General features: G+C 49.0%; 1 protein-coding gene and 1 long non-coding RNA gene across 2 annotated transcripts; one reads left to right on the top strand and one right to left on the bottom strand.

Moving 5' to 3' along the window:
* The first annotated feature begins 184 nt into the window (after positions 1–184).
* LOC102568407 (uncharacterized) lies at positions 185–3,050 on the top strand. Its single transcript, XR_001373302.3, has 2 exons — positions 185–734; positions 2,901–3,050. It is a non-coding gene; the product is annotated as an uncharacterized LOC102568407 (long non-coding RNA).
* Positions 3,051–8,549: 5,499 nt separating this feature from the next.
* NDUFC2 (NADH:ubiquinone oxidoreductase subunit C2) lies at positions 8,550–16,377 on the bottom strand. The gene is made up of 3 exons (XM_006272435.4): positions 16,201–16,377; positions 14,944–15,087; positions 8,550–8,762 (listed from the first exon to the last, which is right to left on the bottom strand). The coding sequence occupies exons 1-3, from the start codon at positions 16,337–16,339 to the stop codon at positions 8,713–8,715; spliced, it is 333 nt and encodes a 110-aa protein (XP_006272497.1). The 5' UTR covers positions 16,340–16,377; the 3' UTR covers positions 8,550–8,712.
* Between the last annotated feature and the right edge of the window lie 1,161 nt (positions 16,378–17,538).

Genomic DNA, 17,538 nt, shown 5'->3' with positions numbered 1-17,538 from the left:
CTCTGCACTGAAAGATAAGGTGACCGCTGAATGTCTCAGTTTGTGGTCAAGTTAGGGATCATTTTGGGTGACACTCATCATGGTGCCAAACAGTGATTAAGCAGACTCTGACCTCCTGCTGCTCAGCATTTTGATTAGCTACATATAGAGGAGTGTCTGGAGATGACAGCACCACCTCTTTTTCACTTTCAAAGGCTGCACGCTTGCTGTGCTTATTCTCTCCCACCTTAGCACCAAGCAAGGTGCAAGGCTTCAGCACTTGCACTTAGTGAACAGTCTTTAGTTTAGATCTGGTGGCAGAAGAACCATCTGGTTATGGCCATGGAAGAGTACTTCTCTGCTGTCCAAAAAATGGAACAATTGGTCTTGTTCCCCAGTCTCCTGAGAGGTGTTTTTGTGGAACAGGATGAGACAGCCACTGCTGATTTTGGTGAAAAAGACTTGTATGAGCACTACCTCCAGCTGAAATCAATCAAACTCGCTGTGGAGGGTGCCCAAGTCCCCAGAGAGAAATGCAAACTCCCTGTCACCAACAAAGAGGAAAAAAAAGAGAACAGAGGGGATGCCAATCTCGAAGAGCTGTTTTACCATCATTTTACAGGCTTGTACCATGTTCTGATGACCCTGACCAGGAAAGCCAATGCACTGACCAGAAAGTACAATGATATTATTGGAGAGATCAACCAGAATGATACCATGCTTACCTGGTGAAATGCCCGCCATTACCTTCAAAGGTAAGACCTCAGCGAGATGGCATCATGGGGTGTGTACACATGTACTATTTTTCTGATGGTTAACCTTTTTAAAGTCAACTTAACTGTCAGAGAGTACATACAAACATGGAACAGAGTTGACTTAAATGCGGTGCAAGATAATATACCTTTGAGGTGTGTTATCTTGAGTTGCATTAGTTAAATCAACTTAGCTCACAAGATGGCTACTACCATGTCAATGAGCTATACCTATGTATGCTCTGATGTGGCTTAAGTTGTCTTAGTTAAATTGCCTTATTTTAAGTTGACTTAGTAAATGTGCACACATCCTTAGAAATGAGACTTCAATAGAGCAGGGCCACATATCACCCCTCTTCTTTCCCCCAAAATCCAAGTGATTATCAGCCTCATTTAACTGCTATTTGTGTTATCACCCAAAGCTGTTAGGCACCCTTGGCTCAAATCCTGGAGGGAAAGTCTCAGCCTTTCTTTCCATGATAGACAACTTGTGCTGTATGCATTTTACTTGATTTTTTTCACTTCCCTCTTTGAAGATCTTTTTAAAAAGGGGTTCACTTCACTGTCATAACCCAATTAAGCAGTGCCCATGCCACAAGCAAGAGATATTATTTAAAGCAGTTTTATTTTGCACTAGGTTAACTAAGGGTTAACAAAATGGTCGTAACAGCCTTCTCCGCTGTGCATGGCAACAAGAGATTTATAGCTGCGCCACTAACAGAAATGAAACTTTAACCTTCTGTGCTTTACATAAATCATTATAACTGGTCAGAGTAATACAGGGAGTAGCCCTAAAATAACACCCTAGCGAAAACCGCTATATAATTGGCGATTCTAATTAAATTTATGACGTGGCAAAAACCAATTGGCTATTACACAAATAAAACCCGTTTTTACTTCCGTAAAGTCGGAGTCCTCCATACACACCTTGGATTCCTCTGAACATACGTGTCAGAGTAATTAGACAATTTGATCACTTGTCTAAGTTCCCCGTCTTGACCCAATCTCAGATGTAAATCAACGACTGCCGCCCCGACTATTTCTGCCCGAACGCTTATGCAGACCGACCTAATGAACCCTAAGCTGTAACTAACCAAGTATCTGACCTCCGTCATTCACCACCTTGGCGGCGTAAGTAAACAATCTTGCTTTGCAACTGATAAGTGTCCGCCTAATTAATTCCACTCCAAGCGTCACAAGTACCCGCCTGCCGGGCCTCCTAAGGCCTTGAACCCCTCGCTTCAGTGCACGGCAGCGACATTCACAATGACTCAAATGTCTCCAATATTGTTAGCTCCAGCTTTTAGATAAGACCTTAAAATCTAGCCCTCTTTGCTGCTGTGTGCAGACACTGGAGATCCCATCTCTTTAGTAAGACTAGGGATTTGGCTAAGGCAAGGGTCTGTGGAGGCAAGGCTTGCGTTGGATCCTGTTGGCTACTTTACTATATGCATGTGCCATGTGTACTGTAGTTTGGAGTCATCCAGGTTGAAAGCTGCTGTGTAATGATACTCCATTAATTTTCATACTAAAATGAGAAAAACACAGGCATCACAACAATTTGAAGTTAAGCAGTTGAATTGTTCCAAGATCGCTTGTTATTTCTTATAGAAGCTTGTGGAAGCAGAACAAAATTTTGGGCGTTTGCACACAGCACAGTAGGGCTCCTAACTCTTATTGTGGCTGTAGATCAGCAGTCCCAAACCTCCCTGGTCTACAAACAACAGCACTGAATAACACCCTGTGGCCGATGTCAGACTTTGCTGTCAGCCTGAAGAAACTGGAAAGCAAAATTGCCCATGGCATTAAGCAACATTGGAGGGTCTTGCAAATAAAGTATCACCCATGAGTGATGCTTGGGGGACTGTTACACTAGGCACTGCCACAATATAGAGAGTTAATAATAATATTACGCTCAGAAGGCAAACCAGTCTCCTATTCTTTTTGTACTGAAGTTTGAAGGTGTTTAATAGAGCAAAGATATAGTAGTAGTAGTAATGATGATGATGATGATGATAGTATCACCTGTTTTAAACACTGTTGCCACGAAATAGCCTCCCACTGGCCATTTGGAATAACAGACCTAGTGCCAAGCTCAGGATATTTACATCTCTGTGCACTAACAAGAACATTTCAAAGTTCCCAACTCTCTTATGATGAATCCCATAGGGGCAGCCCGCCACCCAGAGACTGTGTACCGCCAGCGCCTTACTGCAACTACTGCCGCTGAAGTTATTTGATGGACCACTGAGATCCTGACCTTCTGCTAACCGTATGCTGTGCTGCAATAGCCAAAATAAATAGGGTTCTTCCACACTGTGATGTCTGCTGAGACAAATGGTTTGTTCTGACTCGGTTGGATGACACTTTCCCTAGCTGCAGCCATACTTTGAAAAACTTTCACTTGTGGATTCGTTAGTCCACCAACACAAACGTCATCTTTTGAGTTTCATTTGGTTTCTTACAAGTACATGCAAGCAAGTAAAGCAAAGTCTTGAACAACATCAAAGCAACCTTCTGCTCTCTAGAGCAGTGAGTCTCAATCAGGGTGGCATGGGATCCTTTTAAGGGTACTCTGTGTTATTAGCACAATTCGGTGTGCAAACACCTACCTGTAACTTACAAGATAAACCCAAAGATTTACAGTAGGCACCCACAGTGTAAAAACCATACTGCCTTGTTGCAGCCTCCTTCAGTTCTTTGCAACAGGATTGCTCTATTTTCCACAGTCAAAAAAATGAGTGAAAGTGAAGAGCTGACATTTTATGAGGAGGGGGGTAGGACGGGGCCTAGAAAGGGTTGAGAACCACTACCCTAGAGCAGGGGTGTCAAACATTCAGCCTGTGGGCCAGATTTGGCCTGCAGAGCCTCTCTCCAGCTCACTGGGCTACCAGCGAGCCACCAGATGCTGGGGGCATGGCCATCAGTAGCAAACTTGGCTTGCCACTGCTGCCCTTGGACTTGATACCCCCTAGGCCCCTCGCCGCCACACGTGCAGCAGTCCCTGTGGTAGCCCTCATGCCTCAAGCTGAATCAGATCCAACCTGGGGCCCCAGCTGAGTTTGACGCCCCTGCTCTAGAGCATTAATGACATTTGTACTGGAGCAGCACTTTGCAACCAGCAAGCCTTGCAGGACCACTGCTGGGTTGCAAAGGTAGATACTAGGGCTGAAGGGGATGGAATCGGAAACCAAATTAGCTTTGCTGAGAGGCAGCACTAATCCGTTTGGGGACAGTGCCACACAAACATGGCTACACTGCTTCTAGTCCAGAGGTGCTGCAGGTGTCTGGCATACCTGGCTACTGGCCCATGCAGGAGGTGGGCTGCAGCACTGCGTGTGGGCTGAGGAGGGGGCAGGCTGCACGATTAAAGGGGTTTAGAACAGTTTGGGCCCCGTGGGCTGGAGGAGTGGTGCTGGGTCAGTCTGTGGGCCTGATCTGGCACCGGTTGGATTGTGCACCTTGTTCAGGTCTGCTGCCTCAACTCTGCAGCCTCACCCAGTGCCCTGGCCCTACATGTGGCAGATTAGGGCCACCACTTCAGCCCCAGCCTACATGTTGGATCAGGTCCACTGCCTTGGCTCCACGTATGCCAACCAGATTCAGAACATGGGGCCATGGGATCTGGCCTGTGGGGCTTGGAAATTGGGCAGCAGAGGAGCAGCAGCACTGGTAATTGCCACTGTTCCTCCTCTGCTAAATTTCCAGAGCTGTTGGGAGCCCCATGGGCCAGATCACACAGCTCCATGGGCCACATCTAGCCCATGGGCTGGGGCTTGGGCACCCCTGGCCTGGAACCACTGGCCTGGAGGGTATTTGTTCAGGAAAACATCAGCAGCTCTAGCTGGCGTTTGCATTTGCCTGACACACACCACAACAGACAGTGAGGAAAATAAAGGAGGGGAATAAAAGTAATGGTTAAGAATCACTCAAGCTGTCCCAAACAAAGCTCAAGCAAGCACCGTTGATTTCACCATTTGTTATTTTCCCTTGGGATTGCTTTAAAACATACCCAAATTATTGCAGCTTGTACCTTAGAGCCAAGCAGTTGGGGTATACACAGAAACAAGCAATAGTGACACACCTCTAGGAATGGGTTTTCGCTGCTCCCGTAAAGGCCATACAGGTGAAGGTTACACAAAAGGGCTTGGGACTGCAAGGTAGTTATCTTACAAGAGCCTTATTTTTAATTCCCAATATATTTATTATCCAAATGATCTTCCTTAAGATGCATTGAGAGATCAGAGCAAGTTTGAAAGCCATTATACTTTCTGCATGTCTAGTGAGAAGCCATTAATAAGCAGAAGCAGAGATGGAGCTGACCTGACTGAGTCAGGTAAAGAAAATGAGTCAAGAGTCTGCTCTAGAGATTGGGAAATACAGCCCTAGAGAGTTGTCTGGTAGGAAGAGAGGCTTGTTAACTAAGTATCAATCAAATTGTGAGAGCTCATTTAGGCAAGAGATGCTCTAGGAATTACTTTCTGATGCTGCAGCAAGCAAAGGCTGTGCCTATGAGAAAATGGTATCACTCCGGGATTCAAAAGCATGGGAGCAATCTGGACCAGATGCAATTTATTAGGAGCACATTTGGGAAACTGTTATGAAGCAGCTGCATGATGGAAAAAGAAAAATCTAATGGTGACAGCAGCAAAAGGTGTACATGCTTCAGGCCCTAAAAACTATGAAACAGGTTTGAACTAAAGGAGGGGCAGCATGTGTTTAAAGGCATGACCCAAAGTGATACATTAAGCCAGTGGTTCTCAAACTTTTTAGATCCCTTTGGGAAGTACCAGCTCTTAGTTTCACTTGTTTTTTGACTACAGAAAATACTAGAGTGATTCTTCTGTTGCAAAGAACTCGGGAAACCCACAGCAGGCCAAGATGATTTTGACACCGTGGATTCCCATTTGAGATCTCTAGGTTTATCTTACAAGTCACATGCAAGTGTTTGCAGGCCTAGCACTGCTAATATTGTGTAGCACCCTAAGGATTGCATGGCACCCTAGTTGAGAATCATTGAATTAAGCTGTTGGCCCAACTCCTTTCACCATCAACAGCAGCAGGGAGGATGCAACAGTTCACACAAAGAGGATAAAGAGGATTCATGAGTTAAGTGTTAGACAGTTTTCAGACAAGGTTATTTGGGTAAATCTGATACCCAATCAACTCAAATATTTGGCAAAGTTCTTCATAGCAAGCTTTTGGGTATAAATACCCTTTGTCAGACTAAGGAAGCATCTGCAGCTGGTGTGTGCTCTTCCTGGATGGAATGAATAGTAAAGAAGCCTGAGGCTGGGCTGCATGCAAGAAAGGCAGTCAGCAAAGATGTAAATTGAGGAGTCAGTGGGTGAGAGAGAGGCTGGGGTGGGGAGGGAGGAAGGGGAATAAATGTAGCCAGTAAATAGTGGAAAGGTACCTGGGGAGTCAGGTATTAGAGAGGTGATAACGTGTCATAAATCCAATGTCTCTATTTAGTCCACTGATTTTTTTGTATCAAGGATTTTTTGTTTCAAGACAATTTTCAGGCATCTGTCTAGTGCCACAGCTCAGCACTGCAGTGATCAGCCAGTCTGAGGGACAGATGCACCCACAGTCAACAAGTTCCCCTTTAAATGTAAAAATCAGGTATTCAGTGCTCACATCGGGCTGCGAGCACCACAGAACCCGAGATCCCAGCGGAGCGGAGAAGAGATGCTGATGCTCGGTGCCTTTGGTAAAAACCCAACTTAGAGCATTGACGTTACTGAGTTTTTGGTTGTAGCCGTGTTGGTCCAAAGACACTGGTGGGCGAGGTTCTTTGAGTAGACGCGATATCTTTTATTAGATCAGTTAAGTAGTTGGAAAAAAGCTCTTAGAAAGCTTTCAGACACAGTCACCCTTCGTGGGGCATAGGGAATCTCTGCTGGTCCACGACACCCAGGAATGAGAAAAGCTACAAGTGTGGAGGGATGTCAGTGAACATGTAACTAGGTAGAGATAAGCAAGACAAATGGCAAAGCAGGGGAGTGGAGGGGGAAGAAAACAAAAAGGTCAGGAGACAACAGTGATAAAATCCAAGGTGGAAAAGAGGCTGCCTGTGAAAAGGGGAATAACTGGAGATCAGGAAAGCAGGAATGGGAGAAGCTAAAAAAGTGACAGGGTGTCAGTGAAAATATAAAAGGGTAGAAATGAGAAAAACCAAAAAAGGTAAAGCAGGGGAGGACGAAGAAAAACAGGGGACAAAAAAGGCCACAGGGTAGATGTGGTCTAATAAAAGATATCCAAAGAACCTTGCCTAACTTAGATCAGGGCCTGCCTATCAGATCTGGGCCATGGATTCATTTGATCCAGACCCTGGACACGGGGCTTTGGCAGTAGGCCAGTGCTTCCCAAACGTTACCTCAGCGTGACTCCTCACTCCCAACCCACAGCCCCCTACCCCGCCAGGTGCCCTTCACTCCCCACCTACAGCCCCCCACTCCACCAGCCCTGCTGGTGCCCCTCACTCATGATCTGAAGCCTGCAGGGGGGGCAGCTGCCAGGGCTGTAGGACCAGCGCCAGGGTCTAGAGCCCCCTGCCCACCACCCAGCAGCACCTGAGCCCCAGCTGGCCAGAGCCTTGCTCCATCCCCTGCCCCTTTCCCCATGGGCAGCAGGGCCAGAGTGGAGCCCGTGGTGGTGGGGAGGCGGTGGGCTCAGGGCTCCCCACCCTGCTGCCCTCCCCTCAGGGCCCCTGTGGCCCAGCAGGTGGGACTTGGCACAGGATGGGGTGGGAAGGCTTGGCGTCGCTGCCAGGGCCTCACACTGGCCAAGCTGCCATGACAAAGGTGCCCCCTGCCCACCTGGCAGCAATGGCAGCAGCATGGACTTGTGCCCCCCGCTGCTGCCAGGCGGGCAGGGGGCACTTTGCCATGGCAGCGTAGCCAGCGGGGGCTCCCAGCAGCAGCACAGAGCCTCCCCATCCCACTCTACTGTGGAGGCCTTGGCGGGTGGGCAGCCCGCATCTGCCACCTCGCACACAAATCTGGAGGGCACGTGTCTCCCCCCATGCCTCCCTCCCTGGGAATACACAACCCCGTTTTTTATTGCTGTGACCTGAAGATTGGGAACCGCTGCAGTAGCCAATACAGGGAAAAGCAGGGGAGGTACCTGGGTTCTAGCACCTGCCTACCTGTCTCTGACCCCTGGGTCAACCTGGCCAGCAGCCTTAAAAGCGTGCCAAACGTTTACTTAGATGCCTACAGATTTAGACTACTTCCTGTAGGAAGAGTCTGGCCCTAAGTAATAACAGCAGAGGAGAGACAGGTGGAGAATACAGAGGGCAAGAAGAACTGAGTGTAGACGTTGTATCAGCCTTGTGGTCTCTCTCAGCATGATAGAAATCCTGCCTAGCAAGACAGCCTTTGGTTCAACCCCAGCAAGAACCCTAAAAAAAAGCAGGCTAATGACAAGAGAAAGTGGGAATTAAGTGTAGCTCACAGCAAGGGAGCCTGCAGTTTTTCTCTTCATTAACTGTCTAGCCATGGACCTCCACCATTTTGTTACAGTTGTAACTTAACAATATTTAAATCAAGCAATTTGACAAAAGACACAAAATCATCCTAAGATTTAAAGAGGAATAAGTGACATAGAGATTTAAATGCACCACAAAAATAAATGCAGTGAATATATTTTACTAGACCAAATATACAATTGGGGGGGGGGGAAGCATTCGACAAGTCTTCCAGCACAACTATAATACAAAAAGATGCAACCAAACCAATCTTGCTTCTTGCATGTTCTCTGGATTGTCATGGATTCAACAACACTACTGAAAAGCCTAGGAATAAATATTACTAATGAAGGGAACAGTTTTTATTCATACTTTTTAAATACAAGATCCTTGCATTTTAAGCCAGGGTATTTGGACAGTTAGTCGTATACAGCCTGCTCCAATCATATGCATGGAAATGGCGAGAAGAACGTGCCCCAGAAGACAAGTCAGTAGTTGCTTGGGGAGTCTTCAGCGTACTGGATGGAAGGGCTCCAAAACTTCACCCAACTTTTTCTTTTCTGCAAAAGGCAATTGTTGCAGTTGGAAAGGTTTATTCAGCATTGTATGTGACCAATAAATCAAGACCTTTGCTACAGACTGAACCCAAAGCTCATGGAAAACATTGGGATCCTGACTCTTAATCAATCCCAGTGACTGCTGCATTTGGTGCTATTCCAGGGGCACCTCAATTTATTTACTAAACTTTTCCCATCTCCATTTTTGAAGGAGGTTTAATAGACTCCAGCACAGAGGTTGTGTGTTATCAATACATCTCAGTACTTCTACAGAGGTTATTAGGATGTTAGAAAGGCCAAATTATAATCTAGTTTCCCTTATTAACCAACCATTTAGGCAGTAGAACAGATTCTATACCTAATGCTATTTGTTTGCTTCCTTGCTAATTTTTTTTAGAGGTGCACCAATATATCAGTTGCACATCAGATAAACACTGATAACAGGAAAATTAACATTATTGGCTACTGGCTTTTTTTGGCCAGTGTAGCTGGTACAGTTCATCGGTAAATATGGTTTCTGGCCGGGGCTCGTAAATGCCATGTACATGCACGCACCAGCACACATGCATGCGGCCAGGAATGCAGCTGGGCAGCATGGGGGGGGAGCAGATCAAGGCCCCCATGGTAAGAAAGGGAGTGGGGTAGGGGCTGGGGGTGCTGCCCAGCCAGTGTGGTGAATGGGACCCGGGGCCAGGGTGGGAAACACGGAGGGGGCGTGGGGAGGGGGCACGGGATGGGAAGCAGGGAGGGGCAGCTCCCACTGCTGTGTGCACCCCCTAGGAGAGGCATGGGGGGGGTCATGTGTGCCCCAAATTTATGAAGGGGCAGATGCAGGCTATCTAGTGCGAGCTTGGGGCTCTCCGCTCTGCTGTCTTTCCCTCGAGAGCCCCACACCGGCCATGCAACCCCTGCCTCCCTGGCAGCAGTGGGAACAAGTCAATGAACTTTAGTTCAAGTGACCCGCTGCCAATTTTAAGCACCGGGGCGCTGATGCCCTGGACGAGCCACCCTCAGCTGCATCCTGCTCCACTGCCCTGGCTGAGCAGCTCCCTGAGCCCCACTCCCTCCCTCACTCTGGGGGCCTGCACTGAGGGAGGGAGTGGGGCTGCCCCCCCCCATGCTCCTTCTCTTCCACAGACTTTCCTGCAAGGAGCTGCTTTCCACACTGCCTGGCTGCATTCCTGTAAATTAGTTATTGGATTAGCATTGGCTGATATGGTTGGTTAATAATCGGCTATCGGTAACAACCAAGAAAAATCTTTATTGGCGCACCCCCAATTTTTTTCAAATTCAGTTGCTTGCAGTATCTCTCTTCCAGGTATCAGTGAGCCAGATTCTATTCTACTTCAGGGTCACAACTTTTCTATTTTTGCTTACTTCAGCTGGACATTAATGTGTCTGAACAGTCACTGAACCAGCTTGCTGATGCATGCCCAAATGCAGAACAGCTCATGTCTGCCACTTCTAACCTGAGTTCCACGTGCTTTAAATCAGGCCATTACTGGAAGAAAGGGAGCGGACAAAGGGAGAAAAGGGACCAGTCTACAATTGACCTCTGATCCAGACTGGAAATGAAATAAGCTCTAAAGAAGCAGTTTTCTCTTCTGCCCGACTGGCTAATTACCATGAACTTGGTTAACAGAAGAGGGGGTTGGTTAGGTGGGAGGGAAAGGTAAACTGTGTAAGAAGCAGGTTTAAAAAAGAAATAGGGTAAGTTAAAAGAAGTAAATTTGAGGGAGTGAACTTCACCCATTCCTCTCCAGGAAAAGAAAGATTCAAGGTCTGTCAGCCATTGGCTGGAAGCCCTCCATCACAAACAAAAGCAGTCAAGAGCTAAGCTTCCATTCTTGGAAACAAAATTTTCTGTTGGGGCATGCAGCATCACAACAGAAGCTGTTTCATCAACTAGACTCTGGGTTACAGCTCAAGTTACCCTCTCTTCAGTGTCTACAATTCTGGGCTGTGGATGGGGGCGGGGCGGAACAACAATATTAGAATCATACAAAATTAGGGTTGGGAAGGACCTCGGGAGGTCACATTTAGTCCAGCCCCCTGCTCAAAGCAGGACCAACCCAGCCAAGGCTTTGTCTAGCCAGGCCTTAAAAACCTCCAGGGATGGAGAGTTCACAACATCTTCTGGAGTTATTAGTATTACGGAAATGGCACCAACAGAAATGTTACACAAACCCAGACAACTACTGTGTACAGGACCTCCACCTGACACAGGAGGTACATGGTGTCCCACTAGGGGGAATGCCATACTGGATCTGGTATTGGCAACGGGGGATGACATGGTAGGGGACCTACAGATCGGTGGTCATCTGGGGGACAGCGATCACCTAATAATAGAATTCACCATAAAACGTCGAGTGGGTAAGGTACCTAGTAGGGTGAAAGTGCTAGACTTTAGGAAAGCTGATTTAAATGAACTCAGGCGATTAGTCAAGGATGCACTGCAGAGTAGGAGTTTTGAAATGATGGGAGCCCAAGAAGGGTGGCTGTGCCTTAAGGAAACGATCCTTTGGGCACAAAGCGAGACAATCCCTGCGTGGGGTAAAAGAGGGAAAGGGGCCAGGAGGCTTCCCTGGCTGACCGCAGAAATCCAGGGCAGCCTAAGGGCCAAAAGGGGAGCACACAAAAAGTGGAAACAAGGAGAGATCACCAAAGACGAATATACCTCCTCTGCTCATGCTTGTAGGGAGGCAGTTAGGCGGGCCAAAGCTACCATGGAGCTGAGGACGGCATCCCAAGTAAAGGACAACAAGAAATTGTTTTTTAGATATATAGGGAGTAAAAGGAAGGCCCAGGGAGGAATAGGACCCCTGCTAAATGGGCAGAAACAATTGGTGACAGACAGGGGGGACAAGGCTGAACTCCTCAACGAGTTCTTTGCCTCAGTGTTCCTAAGTGAGGGGCACGACAAGTCTCTCACTGGGATTGTAGAGAGGCAGCAGCAAGGCACCAGACTGCCATGCGTAGACCCTGAGATGGTGCAGAGTCACTTGGAAGAACTGGATGCCTTTAAGTCAGCAGGCCCGGATGGGCTCCATCCGAGGGTGCTGAAGGCACTGGCTGACATCATTGCAGAGCCACTGGCGGGAATATTTGAATGCTCGTGGCGCACGGGCCAAGTCCCGGAGGACTGGAAAAGGGCTAACGTGGTCCCCATTTTCAAGAAGGGGAGGAAGGAGGACCCGGGCAACTATAGGCCAGTCAGTCTCACCTCCATCCTTGGCAAAGTCTTTGAAAAAATTATCAAGGCTCACATTTGTGAGAGCCCGGCAGGACAAATTATGCTGAGGGGAAACCAGCACGGGTTTGTGGTGGGCAGATCGTGCCTGACTAATCTAGTCTCTTTTTATGACCAGGTTACAAAACGCCTGGACACAGGAGGAGGGGTGGATGTCGTATACTTAGACTTCAGGAAGGCCTTCGATACGGTATCCCACCCCATACTGGTGAACAAGTTCAGAGGCTGTGACGTGGATGACTACACAGTCCGGTGGGTGGCGAGTTGGCTAGAGGGTCGCACCCAGAGAGTCGTGGTGGACGGGTCGGTTTCGACCTGGAAGGGTGTGGGCAGTGGGGTCCAGCAGGGCTCGGTCCTTGGACCGATACTCTTTAATGTCTTCATCAGCAACTTGGACGAGGGAGTGAAATGTACTCTGTTCAAGTTTGCAGATGACACAAAGCTATGGGGAGAAGTGGACACGCCGGAGGGCAGGGAACAGCTGCAGGCAGACCTGGACAGGTTGGACAAGTGGGCAGAAAACAACAGAATGCAGTTCAACAAGGAGAAATGCAAAGTGCTGCACCTAGGGAGGAAAAATGTCCAGCACACCTACAGCCTAGGGAATGACCTGCTGGGTGGAACAGAAGTGGAGAGGGATCTTGGAGTCCTAGTGGACTCTAAGATGAACATAAGTCAGCAGTGTGATGAGCCATCAGAAAAGCCAATGGCACTTTATCGTGTATCAGCAGATGCATGACGAATAGGTCCAAGGAGGTGATACTTCCCCTCTATAGGGCGCTGGTCAGACCGCAGTTGGAGTACTGCATGCAATTCTGGGCGCCACAATTCAAGAGGGATGCGGATAACCTGGAGAGGGTCCAGAGAAGGGCCACTCGTATGGTTAAGGGCCTGCAGACCAAGCCCTATGACGAGAGACTAGAGAACCTGGACCTTTTCAGCCTCCACAAGAGAAGGTTGAGAGGTGACCTTGTGGCTGCCTATAAGTTCATCACGGGGGCACAGAAGGGAATTGGTGAGTATTTATTCACCAAGGCGCCCCTGGGGGTTACAAGAAATAATGGCCACAAGCTAGCAGAGAGCAGATTTAGATTGGACATTAGGAAGAACTTCTTCACAGTTCGAGTGGCCAGGGTCTGGAACGGGCTCCCAAGGGAGGTGGTGCTCTCCCCTACCCTGGGGGTCTTCAAGAGGAGGTTAGACAGGCATCTAGCTGGGGTCATCTAGATCCAGCACTCTTTCCTGCCTATGCAGGGGGTCGGACTCGATGATCTATTGAGGTCCCTTCCGACCCTAACATCTATGAATCTATGAACAGATTAACCAGGCAGTCAAGAATTAACAGTAATCAGGTAGGATGACTGAATTCAAGCATTGCAGGACAGTGGCTCTTGGAAATGGCTGAGGTGAAGTGGAACCCTGCAGGAATGACATTGTGGGATCCCACGCTCATTTAGTAATTTCAGAACAAAATCAAAGATAAAGATGCCATTGGAGTAGGCCTGAAAAGCCAGATGGGCTCTACATCTCCACTATACCAGCACTGCTAGCCCTCTGAGTGTCTCCAACAGTTCTCCTGGGCTCAAGTGAGTTGATAACAATCTGGCAAAACTTATAGAGTTATGAAACAGTCTCCCCAAAGAAGTGGCAGAATCCATCATATGGCATGCTTAATCCCAGAAAACGCTAGGGATGACATACTCCCAATGTACACTGGATAACCTACCAACGCTTATACTGAAAGCTTTGCAAGAGGGACCATCTCTTACTATTTTAGCCAATCCCTGGCACAAGAGGTTCCCCATCCTGGAGGAGGCATTTCGAAACTAGTGCAGTAGTTTTGAAGCAGGGTACTACAAGGCCCTCTCAAGGGTATGGCAGCAGCCAGGTAAAGCCACCCTGCCTCGGATCTGCTCCCCCTGCATTAGGGCTCTAATCAGTCTCAAGCAGACTGCAAAGCTGCCTTGTGCCGTGCAACACTTCCTGGTCCAGTGTCCCCTACCCTCCTTCCGGACACAGGCATGGGTGGAACTGTCCCATCCCCTTGTTTCCAGGAGGAGTTGAGGGGATGCCAGACCACTAAGGGCTGCACAAAGCCCCAGTCAGATCAGAGCCCCAGTGCAGGGGGAGATGCACATGGCACAGCTTTTCCTGGGCAGGTGATGAAGCAGGTACACAGGGCAGTTCCACCTGGAGGCAGCATGAGCACCTGGCTGAGCAGCACTGGGGTGAGTGAAAGCAGCACCAGCAGTGGGTCTCAGCCAGGGAGGCCACCACATTCATAGCAGCAGAGAGATAATCATAGTAAATAAGGGTTGGAAGGGACCTCAGGAGGTCACACCTAGTCCAACCCCCCTGCCCAAAGCAGGACCTTTCTCAAATAGATCATCCCAGCCAGGGCTTTGCCAAGTGGGCCTTAAAAACCTGAAAGGATGGAAAAACACTTCTCTGGGTAACTTGTTCCAGTGCTTCTCCACCCTCCTAGTGAGAAAGTCTTTCCTAATATCCAACCTAAACCTCCCTGCTGCAACTTGATGATGGGCTGCCAGGGCCCTGCAAAGGTTCAGGATTGCTGCCCTAGTGGAACGCACAAGACCACCTGATTCTGCATCTCCACCTCAGCTTGCTCCTTCACAGCCACGACGGCTCCATGCCTGACCCAACTCATCCTGTCAACAAGGCATGAGGGAAAGCCACTAAGGCAGCAGATCTGATAAGTGAAAAAGGTCCCTTCTTTATTCTAACCTTCCTGACCACAACCACATTTCACATTGCAAATCCATCACAGACACTGCCTACCCAACAGCCAGCAGGCTACCAGTGGGGCTTTGCATGGAAGAGTGGGTTTTGACTCTATTCTCCCGATATTTCTTCCATATTAACTACTGTGCTACAAGATGTTAAGGTCTTTTTTAAGGCAACGACTCACTGCACCTTTCAGCTGAAAGTCCTCTGGATGATGCTTTATGTATTGGAACAGAGCTCTGTCCCGGCAAGCGTAGTAGTAGTTTTCTCGTCTGGTTGCATAATAGCCAATAAACCAGCCTATCGATAGACCAAGGATCTGGCGATGGACACCTGGGACATGGAGAGAAAACCCAGAGAGAAAGAAATTGTCCCAGGCAGCTAGAATGACCCCACAACAAACCTGGAAGTCACCATGAAGATCTTTCTTTCCTTTCCCAATGGGCAGTTGTGAGACGTGCGAGCAGGCAATAAGCTACCCGGTCCCTTCTGTCACACACAGTGCTGGAAATGTGATTGGTATTGCCCACAATCTGGCTGTTGAGGCAGAATACAGGTGAGATACACACCTTATAGACTAACTAAATCAGTTTATACATGCACACACGCCCACATACACGCACTCTATCTATCCATCCATCCACCACAAGCTTTTGTGAACCCAAGTTCACAGCATCGGATGAAGCAAACTCAAGGTCACAAAAGCGTGTGCTCCTTGTAGATCGGATTGAGTCTGACTTCAGGCTTTTGATAAAGTGCACTTGCATCTGTGCAAACTTTTGCACTCTTGTGTGCTCCCTCTCTGGGTGTACACAGACACACACACATTTATATAAAATCTCTCTATACATGATTTAGTTAGTCCATAAGGTACACATCTCCCCTGCCTTCTGCCCGACTTCAGACGAACACGGCTACTGACCTCTCTGGGACTTCAGACGTCTCACGAACTGAACGTGGGCTCACGAAACCACACACGCTCTCTCTGTCTCCTGTACGAGCGTGCCTGGATGCAGATCCAGATCTCTCTCTATACCTATCCATCTCTCTCTATAGATATCGGCCTAGCTGTATAGCTACCTATTTAGATACATAGCTAGATAAATGTATGTGTACTTTTGCGTGCGTGTACACCTGTACACACACTCACAGATATCCATGGATCTAAAGAGGCAGGTAGATACACACACACATATGTATGGTTTTACAGAAATACAGATATTATCATGTATAGATTTGATAGAAATCCCTATACCGTACATATCGCCCGAAATAACTGCCCACCCCTGCCCTATACACATCTATAGGTATCTCTCTGTAAACAGGTGTCTGTGAATGTGTGTCTAGAGCGCTCTCCCTGCGGACACGCGCACAAGTACACACGTTACGCTGCGACCCGGGCCCGGGGCAAGGGGGGGAGGGGGGAGGCCGAGGCCGGGCCCTCACCGGAGCCCAGTGGGGGGCGGCGATAGCCGAGGTTGCTGAGCACGACCGCGGCCCAGCCTATGCCGCCCAGCACCAACGAGTTGCGGTTCACGATGTTCGGCGGCAGCAGCGACCGCGACTCGTCCGGCAGTATCGACATGGCCGCCCCCTGCTTCTCCTTCTCCTTTCCCACTTCCGCCCCGCAGCGCTCCACCTCCTCCTCCCTCCCCCACTTCCGCCCCGCGGCGCTCAAGGGCGGAGCAGGGACGGGCGGTCCGTCCTGTCCCGAATCCCGTGTGGCCCCGCGGCCCCGTTCCGGGGGCTTGCGGAGGTCACTTCGCCCGGGACTTTTCGACCTGGAGGTTGTTGCGACCCGAAAGTGGGTCACAAGAATAGATTACACAGCTTGGGGAGGGGGGAGGGAAATGGATCGAGGCTATCAGGACTCGTTGTAGCGACGATATCTTTTGAGGCCAACAAGATTTTTTTGCAAAACAGTAAAATAAAATAAAAAAAAAATAAATTCCCGTGATAAAGGAAAGAGATCCCGATCGCCTTTTCTTCTGGACCCGTATGGCTACAACCTGGAGAAATGGATGAACACGCTTTGAAAATGGATGCATTCTCCTTTAAAGGAGAAAAATTGTGGGGACCTGGCTTTTCCCTTGCAGGCGGGGAGAGTTGCAGCCTGCAAGGGGCTGGTGGTGTAGGGGCCCTGCTCCCTACACAGCTCCCTGCCCCACACGCTGGGGGCTGGGAGTGAGGTGCACTGGGTCGGGGCTGGCCATCGATGTTTGCAAATGGGTCTGTGTACATAAAATGTTGAGAACTAATTCTGCCCGAGGCAGGATCAGCTCTGTCCAGACCATCCTGCTCTCCAGTCTCTAATCTTTTCGCAAAACTGGTCACCCCGATGCAGCAGATGGCACACCCTGACCTGCCACCGGTGAAGCAGGGGGACCATGGCCACCAACTCCCTGCTTCTATAAAAGGTTAATGTCCACTCCAGAGATGCTGGGTAGAGGGCCATGCCCCCCCACCCCCGGCTCCCCCAGTCCATACCAGCCTGAACGTGGGGGAAGATTCCTTCCTGACCCCAAATGTAGCATCAGTCTGGCCCCGAGCAGAGGGCAAGACCCTCTAGCCAGGAACCACTGGCTTCAAGTTGTAGCAGGAGCCCTGGTGCAGCTCAGTCACAATCCCCAGCCTGGGCGGCAGCCAACACCCAATGTCTCCAAGGGAGGCTTAAAAACACAAATCTAACAAATCACTTGTGGCATCTTCAGTGACCCAGTACTGTTTTCCAATGGCTCTTGCTGCAGGTCAGGGGGCTGGGAGCGGATATCCTGGGAGGCCTGT

This window comes from Alligator mississippiensis, chromosome 1 (assembly GCF_030867095.1).
Source record: "Alligator mississippiensis isolate rAllMis1 chromosome 1, rAllMis1, whole genome shotgun sequence".
NCBI lineage: Eukaryota > Metazoa > Chordata > Crocodylia > Alligatoridae > Alligator > Alligator mississippiensis.
The sequence above is the reverse complement of the archived record's forward strand: the minus strand, read 5'-3'. Positions and strand labels throughout refer to the sequence as shown.

Coding starts and splice junctions, on each gene's coding strand:
- NDUFC2 (XM_006272435.4), bottom strand. CDS start 16,339: ATGTCGATACTGCCGGACGAGTCGCGGTCGCTGCTGCCGCCGAACATC. Junction 15,088..16,200: donor CCGCCCCCCACTGGGCTCCG/GTGAGGGCCCGG, acceptor TCCATGTCCCAG/GTGTCCATCGCCAGATCCTT. Junction 8,763..14,943: donor AGAGGACTTTCAGCTGAAAG/GTGCAGTGAGTC, acceptor TGCCTTTTGCAG/AAAAGAAAAAGTTGGGTGAA.